At 38.3% G+C, this 11,540-nt stretch overlaps 1 protein-coding gene across 1 annotated transcript; it reads right to left on the reverse strand.

Annotated features, from left to right (window-relative positions):
• Nucleotides 1–2,019: 2,019 nt before the first annotated feature.
• casp3a (caspase 3, apoptosis-related cysteine peptidase a) lies at nucleotides 2,020–10,544 on the reverse strand. The gene is made up of 6 exons (XM_067585051.1): nucleotides 10,355–10,544; nucleotides 9,833–9,981; nucleotides 4,348–4,476; nucleotides 4,013–4,188; nucleotides 3,789–3,900; nucleotides 2,020–3,682 (listed from the first exon to the last, which is right to left on the reverse strand). Exons 1-6 carry the CDS (start codon nucleotides 10,399–10,401, stop codon nucleotides 3,450–3,452), a joined length of 846 nt encoding a protein of 281 aa, XP_067441152.1. The 5' UTR covers nucleotides 10,402–10,544; the 3' UTR covers nucleotides 2,020–3,449.
• Nucleotides 10,545–11,540: the final 996 nt, after the last annotated feature.

Below are 11,540 nucleotides of genomic sequence, written 5' to 3' on the forward strand. Positions count from 1 at the left end.
TATATTATATTATATTATATTATATTATATTATATTATGTCCATCTTATTCACATATGTGCAAGAGCAAACAAATTTGAAACACCATACAAAATCATGCAATCCAGTATAAAAACACAATAAAATTCAGTCTCAAAAACTGCCACAGAGCTGAATAATAAATCTTTGAATAAGTTCTACAATGGTACTATTTATTAAATGGCTGCTGTACTGGATTGCATTACAATGCAATGATAGAAGGGTTTCTCAAGTATTTACTCAGTATTTTTTGGCAGAATTCAAACGACATTCAGTTGTTTAAATAAAGGTGTGTCTGCTCATTAGCACCTCCATGTGGAACAACTCGCAATTAACATGCAGTTTGCAAGTCAACCCCATAAGGATACAAACTTAATTGCACATTAATTGTACAAATGATGCCCTGTGCTTATGTAATATTGAGGAGCCAGATCATCAGTGTTGAATTTGAAAGCAATTCTAAACTTTAAAACTCATTATAGGTGAGGAGTAAGAGTGAATATGTGATTCAAAGAGTGTTTATTTGATATCACTCTGGTTCTCTGTTCACACTGCTTTTAGGTAAGGGGCTACTTGGACTATAGCTGACATGGGGACAACCAGATAACCAGTCAGCTCCCAGTAAATACACACTGGTGTGTTTATCTACCGTATAGTCACCATAGGTAGGCAGCACAAAAGATAAGATGAGGCCTGATGTAAACAATAACCACAATTACAACATTCATATCAGATTGCAGTGATTTACTTTTGATTTCTAATCCTGCAGATTTGATCCAGTCACACATATAGCATCTTCTTATCAAGGGTGAACAAGATTAATACACAATATGTTTGTATAAAGATAGTTTCAGGTGGCAGTGTTGAGGTCTAACTTGTTAAATCAACATCTATTCTGAAGATATACTGTATTTAGTTGGCATAAACGGGTGGTTCAGAACATTCAACATGTAGTAAGCAGCCTGTTGTTTGTGAAAGCGGTATAGGTAAAGTGCTTCTGTGCTGGCAGTGAAGGAATCTGAGGCCCAGTTTTATTTGGCCCAGGGCCTCAGGATCTGGTGGCCCAGTTCTTCACACCTCCTGGTATGCCAAATCTGGAGTAATCCTGCCTGTTTACACTTGTTACGCCCCACCCTTAGTCGGCCCTATGGGGCGAACAACACTCCATTTACCCAAAGTAAAACCCTAACACCTTTTAAAATACCCAAACCATGGGATTTATTAACAAAAACATACAAAACAACCAAGACACTAAATAAATACTATAAACAATCAAAATACAGAAACACTAAATAAAATAAAATCCCAGGCGGAGAGGAAGCAAGACCAGCAGTCCACAAACAAGAAGCCTCTCTCTGCAACTGGAACCAGGAGCATTCAACCCTTCCTCCCTGGCCAGGTGCACCTCATTGTGGACTGATTATGTGGAGGGGACCTGGGCAGAGCAATAGATAGGAGAGGAAGAGGACAAGAAACACAGGCAACACATACAGCCATAACACCACCACCCTTAAAACAATGAATAGTTTGTCCCGCAATCACACGAGTACAAAAACATTTAAAATTCAATGTGGCACTAATATAGCACATCACAGTTCACCGTGATGTCCACCTATTTATTCATCGCAATACATTTTATTTTGAAATTAGTTGACTGCTACTTACCAAGGCGGTATGTTAAGGTAAAACACAGCTAAATATACAGACCAAAATCATTCAGTCCACACCTGCTGATCACTTCACCACCTGTGAGCATATACAAAATTCATATTGTACTTGAGCTCTTGCACCTAATACTTTTGCCACTTATTACACAGACAATTCCTCAATATGAATATCATTGGGACTATTGCTGACAAAAGGTGTCAACCTGAGTCCAGACGGTGTACACAAGTAGTTGTATGGGAATGTGTGTACTTTAACTTAAGGAATACATTTTGATGAAGTTAATATTGTTGCAGTCTATGAGCCAAAAACAAAATGAGACTGTTTTACAACACAGAACAATGAAAAGTGGTCTTTATTTTCAGGAAAAAAAACATTTGCACCAACCTCACAGGATAGCTGCTTACAAAATAGTGACAATAGCAAACTGGCATATTGATATCACTAAAAAAGTGGATTGTCAAACAACAGCAAAGTGATTTAATGTATTTTGCTGTAAATATTTAATGCAATCAGTTGACTTAAAAATGACCTGGACTTGGATCAGTACACAATCATATTGTGCTTTGCCTATAACGAATCACACATTTGTTGATTTTCATACACATTTCCACAAAAGTCTGTAACTACTGAAGCAATCTGAAAAGGAATCCACGTTTCCTCTGGTCTTTAAAAAGTACAAGAAATACAAAAGCAACAGCCCAATAAGAAATGTAAAGTTGTGTTCAAGTATGAGTACCTCTGTAAAATATGCCTGACATAATAGCACCTTGCAGGTTAAATGGTTTTACTCGTGCATGCTACAAAAACTGGGCTAATTTTACATTCACAAGCAACAGTTCATACAAAGAAATTCATGTTTAGAAAATAAAGAAGGCTATGAAAAATATTAAAAACAGAATCCTGAACTTTATCACTAACAAACAGACAGCTTATGGATGTTTCTGAATTTGCAACACAACATTATCCTTTAAATTTACTTACTGAGTACTGGTGTTGTTTGTTTAGGATTTGCATAAATTGTCGTGTACAAATTCACTAAATGATTGGTTATTTTTGGTTGTGCAAACTGTGCAAATGTTATATGTTTACACTTTCTCAGTAATTTAAACCAAAGAACAAGAATGTATACAAAAGAAAAGAAAAAACAAGCACAGAAATTACACACATGATCCCTCATCACAGACTGTTGTGTTGCTTAGATACTGAGCATAAAATAAACTGCTGAGTCATAAAAATGTTGGTGTTGGAGAGCAAGAAGCCCATCTATGGTTTCATAATTAAACAAATACAGAAGGTCAAACTTCCTATCAAACTGGCTCCAGATACATTTCCCTGAAATGTGTGTATTGTAAACAGCAAAGAGACGTCCACTGGTAACAAATTGTGAACTTGGAATAACAAGGCCAATTTTATCTAAGATTCGTGATTTTTTTTTATGTCGCTATTTTTTTTAAAAAAAAACAACCTTTTTCAGGTTAAAAGTTTAAAAGAGAACACAAAATAGTTTTCCTGCTGGGTTACAAAATTTAATTGCCGGATATGTCATAACTGTAGTCAACACAGAGAGAACCTTATAATGCGAAGCTTGTGAAATGTGACAGCAGTTTTACATCACATCTACTCTCCCAGAAATATGTAAGCTGAGCTTTCGTGAACCAGTGTAAACTAAAATAATTCAAAAACATCACCCCGTACAAATCCCTCAAGCTTTTCTTCTGCATATGACGGCCTGCCAGGCTAAATTCTTCTGATGTAGAGACAGCATCAAGGAGTAAAATACATCTCTTTGGTCAGCATTGACACAATGCACGGGATTTGTTTCCTTGCATCAAAACCGGGTGAATTGGAGACAGACTCAAACTCTACCGCCACCTTGTGGTTCACTCGTGTCATGATGTGCTGGAGCTCCACTCCTTCTTTTCCGTATTTGCTCATCATATCGCACAGTGACTGGATGAACCAGGACCCGGTCATAGTATTCCTCCAGGAGTAGTAGCCTGTAGACATGTAAGTGAAAGAATGATGAGAGTGTCAGTGCAAATAATAAAAAGGAAACAATGAGTTTACAAAAAGACCTGTGTGAGGGCAGGTATGACTATTAACCTGGGGCTGTGGAGAAGGCATAGAGGAAGTCTGCTTCCACTGGGATCTTGGTTTTGCCATCGTCTGGGCTGTCTGCTTCAATGCCTGCATCCAGTTCAGTACCTCTGCAAGCCTGCACCGTGCGCACAGAAACAAAACAAGATCTGGTTACAGGTTGGATACTTTAAGCGAAAACCGAGGTCAGTGAGTGCAGGAGGGGATAAAAAGACAAACTCTTACAATACCTGGATGAAAAAAAGTTTGGGCTTTCCCACGAGTGATTTGCAGCGATCGCCCCGAAAGAGTGATGTGAGGTGTTTGAGCTCTATTGAGCTATCTGTACCAAAAAACACACCTTCATCTCCATGACTCAGCAGAACACAGACGAAAGATGCTGAGCAGCTGTGATCTTCCTTTGACACTGAAAAAAAAAAGGAATTGTACTCTTTATTACATTTTTTAAACAAGCTAATACGTAAAACAGCAAATGAAAGAAGTCAATCGTTTGGAGCCATAGTATTCATTAGTGTGTGTGTGTAAAGGTTTTGGGTGATTTCTATGAATTCTGAATCATACTTACCGGCAGTTAAAACCTGTGTCATCTGGTTGACTGACTGGTCATTGTAAACCTTCACTTTATAACCCAACTTGCCAAACACTTTCATCGCGTTGGCTGCATCTACGTCTGTACCATTTCGTTGATTCATGCCTTTAAAAAAAACAAGAACAGATAACATTTTTTGTGGTTATTTGAAGAACACAACAAACACACAACTGCTAAAATAATTTTAAGGGACTCACATCTCTTTTTCTTACAAGCAGATTTTGTCTTTAGGACACAATGTAGGCAGTTTAATACAAATGATATATTGACCTTTTCCCTAAAATGTTAATTCTGACTAATTATTTCCAATAAAACTTTTATCTTGCCACTAAATCAATACTATAAAAATAGTGTATTATTTTTTAACTCTTAGCTATACCTTGTTGAACCTTTTCAACTCAGAGCTACTTCACCCAGACAAGTTTCTCCCTCCAAGTGTGCTGACTAATTCTTGTTGGATGGAGACTTGATTTGACTTTTGTTTACAGCTGAATGATGCTACCTTTTGACAAAGTTGAGGAAGCACAATTATGTTTCGCGCAGTCAGACTACACCATCTAGCCACCCGGTCACTGCCGATCTGAAACCTTTGGGTTTAAGTTTATTAGCCTCAACTTTGTTTGTCTCTTTGTGAGAGTGAGGCTACTCTGGTATTTTATACACAAAATATTTATTCACTCTTGCACAAAATGCTGCATTTTTTCTGAAAACATATGTGTGCATCAATGCACTGAAACAGGATTTTTTTTCTTGCTCGAACAGCTGGAACTATTCACAGAATTTAGCAATACAGGCTTAACCACTGTTGATATTTACCCCACTTGTATGCTGTACTTGCTCTCGGGGCATTGAACCATCTGTTGATCAAGCAGTCATGTGTATTCAGTTAGTCCTGCTAGACAGGTTTGTCAAATATGAGTCTGACAGTAAAACAAGACTATCATACTGCAGCTCTGATGCTCTGTGGGAGCACAGACTGGAGCTGTATCCACTTGCATTGATATCCAAGGTCTTCTCAGCCAGAATACTTTACATCACACAATGTCCTGTTTCCCTCAAAGGCAGACAAGGACTAAGGTCAATGTAAAGTTTCATACAGTATTTCCACTTATTATAAGCCTCAGGTCTTTATATGCTCAGTGAAGGAAGTGAACAAACACTCCCCTACAGATCCTGTACACACAAAGGATGCATACTGTGTGAAAACAGCTGCAGTGTCTGTCTTTCTTACCTCAAGACTACCAGAATATCTGTGTTTTGCCAACAGAAATACATGTAAATAATGTAATGTAATAAATGTAATAAACTTGGGAGAGGAACTAATCAAACCGTGGGTACCCATGTGATAATGTGATGCATGTCAAATCACACTGCAAGTCATGCGGGTCCATGAAATTCCTTATGTGCCAATGACAGTACGCTGCACAGGGATCTAATGAATTATTATCAAATGCGAGGCTACATATACAAGGATTATTGCGGCTGCCTGCTTATTCTCATTCTCTAAAGTCAACATTAAAAAAGCCACAGAGGGCAACCAAATCAAACTAACCTGAACATCTAATTAACTAGCAGGAAGTGTGGTGGTTTATCATTAAATGGTATCCACAGCAGCAAGTGTAATTGGGTCCCCTAGCTCACCTGTCATCTCATGTGGGTGCGAAAGCAAGGGGATGGAGGTGTCTGATCTGCCATATTGTACAATGAGATGGTGAAACCTTACCTACTGTTATCTCCACAAACATGTAGCTTTGAGTCTCAAACCAACATGTCAGTTTCAGTAAAGACAGGTCCACCTACCAAACACAAACTTATCCACAGACAAAGGCCAGGTGTACTCCAACTGGGAACTGGAAACACTATGACAGGGATATCACAGGCACGTCTGACGCTAGCTAACCTTCTAACTACTAATGAAAGATTCAACAGTGTACATGTGAGCCAACTGACCCATCAACTGTAGGCTAACTTGTTGCTTTAGCCCACATTAACTAAGCATTTAAAAATAACACTTAAGTTCCCAGTGTGGCTTTTTCTGAAGGAGATTTTCCAGGACTTCACCTGACCATAACTTTTACATTATGAAAAGGGTTTCTTCTCTCAGCTCAAGAGATCTAATCACCAGGTGCCTTTATTGCCTGCCCTGCTGTAATCGAACGGATGGTTGATGTGTTCTTTGTGCCTTTTTGGGCACACTTATGTTTAACAGACCTAGCATGCTGGTTAACATCATCCTTCCCACCATGACCAACACTAACGTCCATCCTACACACCTCGCAAAATGCACGGTTGTTTCCTAACACTGCCATTCGGGAACTATTCCTTTGCATGCCTTTTGTCAGAAATGGGAAAACAGTCTCCCAAGTATTTAAATATTTACACAGAGATTTTGTTTTTTCTTTTACTGGTGTCTCACCCATTTCGTTAAGGGACAGTTACTAAGGTCAACAACCTTTTAATAGCTTAAGAAAACACCATGTTAATAGAGTTGTTGTGTAGTGTTAGGACCTGTATTAAAAGATCTGTAGATCCTTTTATAACAGGTTTCAATCTTGTGCTTCGTTAGTGGGGATGACCTTTAGTGCACACTTGAATTTGCAAGTGTACACTTTGGACATTTTACAAACAGACTGGGCCTTTAAAAATATTTACCAGAACAGTAATTCATCTAGATACTGGTTTAAGTTCCTTACCAGTTTTCCTGCTTTGAATTTGTTCATGTCTCTCCATCACCTGGGCTGCTTCTATGTGTTTCCCTTTCCTCAAACTTTTTCTTTCAATCTTGAATTGGTTGCATCTTCTTTACTCTCTCATTGTTTTCCTTTCAACACCATAACATCCTTCAATTCTTCCTCACTTCTGTCTCCTCTCTCTTAATTCCTTCATTCACACTCTGGAAAAGTAAGAAGCCTTCCTTTTAAAAAATCTGACAGAGCATGAAGCAGAACTTTGACTTGTATAGTGTCAATTTCAGTAATTGTGGACAAACAACACACAGTGGGAATGAATTAGCAGTCAAGCTATCCAATCTATCAAGCTACATTAATATTACTGTAATGTAAAGCAGCAGCACTAGATTGGACTGGATGGTTAAAACAACACTAATGTCAATTTAAAAAAACTTGGGCTCCACTGAAGAGTTTTTGCTAGCGAGTACTTAGTTGTATTTTGTCTAACAGATCATTATTAGACGCCGCACATGTTAACGTCATATAGGTTCCTCTAAACTCTGATTAATTTGTTTGTCCTATGAAAACGGCTCCAATCTGCCTGCTAGCTTCAGTACAGAGGATATGTTTGTTTTAAACAAACGCATAGCACAGGTGAGTGGTGGTTTGTTGGTTGTTCCTTGTTAACAGTAACAGCTGTCTCTGTGTCTCATAGGAGGATACAATGTTCAAATGGAAAACAAAACGAGCACTCCTAGAAACTGCAGTAAACAGCCAGTCTGAGCTGAGCCCCCGGGAAGAGCTCCAGGCTCTGAAGCCAATCTGACATAGCGGTCAAACTGTGGAATAACTACTTCTGGGTCCGACGGGGAAAAGGAATGGCTTTAAAACGGTAGATACGTTTTTCTGAGCATCACAACCCCTGCAAAATGAGTCATTTCACTGTCAGAATTTGATCCATTCAGAGTGTGTGTAGAATGTTTTCATCAGGGTAATTTCTTAACAGCAGGAAGTGGCTTTTTTGGCTTCATGTGCCACTCAGCAACTTTCATAGGAATGTACAGAGCCCCGCCTCCAATGCTGTGTCCAGTTCTCTTTATACATCCATGATCTGAACCACTAACAGCTGTAAAGTGATGAAAATTTGTAAACGCCACTTCAGAATTTGAGAGGTGTGTAAACGCCATTTATGTGTGTTTAGCTAGTTAGTTAACGGGGAAAAATGGGAGATTTAAAAGGGAAGATTACCAAATGGGAGCATGGTGGGAGATGGGTTGAACTTATGGGAGAAACCTGGGAAAAATAAGGGAGTTGACAGGTCTGCCCTGATATCAAGAGAGAATGAAGCAGTATGGCCAGGACCCTCCGAGTGGCACCTCAGTGGCGGTCTGTGGCACCTCGGTGGTGGCCTGTGGCACCTCGGTGGCAGTCTGTGGCACTCTTGTCAGCAGTTGAAAGACTTGCTGTCAGGTAGGGCGGGGCCAAACTTCCTGGTTTGTTTTCATGACAGGTCAGCAGCTGTAAGTCTGTTTTGGGATGGTTGTCGAGAAACCATGTTCTACTTTCTTGTTTTTCATTCATTTTATGTAATTACTTCCACCAAGGAGGTTATGATTTCGCCCATTTTAAAATAAAAAGGAATAAAAATACACTCTTTCCTAAACCTCCATTGTATTATTGCAAGAGTGAAATTGTGTTATGTACACATAATTGTGTAAACACAGGTTTAAACATAATTGAGTGAATATACGTGTAGTAACATGTAGGCTACTTCATAAAGAAAAAATGAAATAATGAAATATTTTTTATCTAAGCAGCAGCAGCAGCAGCAGCAGCAGCATGACAACTGACACTGACATGGTTAGATGGTGTGTAGATTCAAATTGCAGATGTTGTGGTTACGAGATAATTGTCTTAACCAGCATTACTTTATTTAATATTTTACAACTTAATCAAGTCAGTGTCAGTCATCACTCTGCTGCTGCTTAAATGTCATAAAAAAGTTAAAAGCAAACAAAATTGTAGATGAAAATGTGAAAACATGTAGCTGACTTTTTTCCCCATAATTTAATCTTTTATTTATTAAGTGGCCTACATGTTACTAAACTTATGTTTTAACCTGTGTTTATGCAATTATGTTTACATAACACAATTTCACTCTTGCAATAATAAAACAGGATTAGTGTCACTAATTGGCACTCGGAGGATCATGGCCTCTCTCCAATGACGACATCAAAGAAGGACTGCAAGTAATTACTTCCATTACCTTGTAACTAATACTATAATTTATATTTTGATTTACTGAATTAAATGTAAATAAGCGTCAAAAACCCAAGGGTATTTAGTTTACAATGATATACAGAATGAAGAAAAGCACAGAAATTCTCACCTCAGGGGTTATGTGTAGGGCCACAACTAACAAATATTTTCATTATCGATTAATCGAAAATTGTGAAAAGCGTCGATCCCTGTTTCCCAAAGCCCAAAGTGACGTCTTTGAATATTTTGTTTTGTCCGCAACAGCTCACAACCTAAAGACATTCAGTTTACTGTCATATAAAACTAAAGAAACCAGAAAATATTCATATTTAAGAAGCTGGAATCAAAGAATTTCCATTTTCTTCTTTAAAAATAACTCAAAATGATTAATTGATTGTTAAAATAGATGGTGACTAATCGATTAATCAACTAAGTACTGCAGGTCAGGTTATGTATTATTCACAGCAGCTTCAATTTGAATATGTTTCATCTGACTGACCCCAAGCCCTAAGCAAATGACCAAAACCACAAACCTGTTCTTCTATCAAAGTTCTTGTTGTTGATGATGATGCATTGGCCAATGCTGGGGAATTTGAGGCTATATCTGAAGCTGTGGGAGTGGGGCTTAGCATCCACATCCATGTCCATGGGAGCAGGGGCAGAAGAAGCAGACCCCTCCGGCCTGAAGGACAACAAACCATAACAAGGTTTATCATGTTATATAAGAGCAAGCAGCAAATAATGCGCGACACACACACGGAGAGAGAAAGGGGACTTATTACACAGGAAGCATTTAAAATACCAGTTCACTACAGGCCAGCTTTAGTGCTTTGTTTCATATAATAATGAATAATTCAATGCTCCGGCGGTTTATATAAATATAAACTAGCTAATATGTAGCTAACAGTGGGTGAATTAATTTACTAGTTACAAGGTCGTCAGCAGTCTTGGAAACTAACGGAGATGACCAGTTTCCGCAACAATGCAAACAATAAGACGCTGTATATAAAGAAAGCTAACGTTAATTAAAATTAGCCAAAGTGACCATTACTCACTGTTTTCTTGCATCTGCGTGGTCCTCTCCGGGTCTGTTAACCGACATGGTTCAGATTCAGCTATTTAATCACAAAACACAGCTTAAGATTGTACGCCCTGAACGGTAGGCAGGAAACCTTGCGAACCACTGAAACCGATATCAAGTTGTGTTCAGACAGAAGTAGCTGCGCTTCGCTAGTAAACAAAGATGCTGATGTAATGCTGAGGGGCGCTCGTTTTACTCCCCGGCGCCTGCCGCGTGGGAGGCGACTAAATCTGTAACCAGGATCTTAAAAATACAGAGGTCATGGTTTCAATTGAAGAAAAGTATACAGCAGTGGTAGAAGAAGTACTCAGATCCTTTACTGAAGTAAAGGTACCAATACAGCAATGTAAAAATACTCCATTACAAGTAAAAGTCCTGCATGAAAGATCCTACTTAAGTAAAAATACATAACTATTAGCAGCAAAATGTACTTAAAGTATTGCAGTAAAAGAAGTGGTTTGGTCCCTCTAACTGATATATTATTAAATATGATATCATTAGATTATTAATACTGAAGCATCAGTGTGTAAGCAGCATGTTATTGTTGTAGCTGCTGGAGGTGGAGCCTCCACTACTTTATATACAGTTAGCTAGTTTAGTCCAGTGGTTCCCAACCTAGGGGTCGGGCCCCTCCAAAGGGTCACCAGATAAATCTGAGGGGTCGTGAGATAATTAATGGGAGAGGAAAGAAGAAAAAAAATAAGTTCTGATACAGGAATCTGTTTTCAATTTTTGTACTTGTTCTCTAATCCTTGATTTTTGGTGAAATATTGAATCATTTGAACATTAATCAAAATGGAAGCATGTGAGAAGTTTAGAGGGAAAAATCACTATTTGGTGGGGCTGTTAACAACTCAGACATTGAGTTTATCATCTTTGGGCCACACATGGATTTTTAAATGACATTTAATGTCACCTGTTGACAAAAGGAGGAAACATGATGCTAGCTCATTATTGTGCTTTAGCAATAAGCCTTTTTATAAAAACATTTTTGAGATATCAGAGTAGGGAAATAACAGGTGTAAGTAATAAGTCATGCTGTCATCGCTTACTGGGACAATTTCAAATGTAGTAGTATGTAGTTTTTCCAGGTCTATATTTGTAAAATGACACGTGTCAACAACAGGGTGTGGCAGCCTAACAGCTGATTACTATCTCAT

The sequence above is a fragment of the Thunnus thynnus genome, chromosome 3 (assembly GCF_963924715.1).
Source record: "Thunnus thynnus chromosome 3, fThuThy2.1, whole genome shotgun sequence".
Taxonomy (NCBI): Eukaryota; Metazoa; Chordata; class Actinopteri; order Scombriformes; family Scombridae; genus Thunnus; species Thunnus thynnus.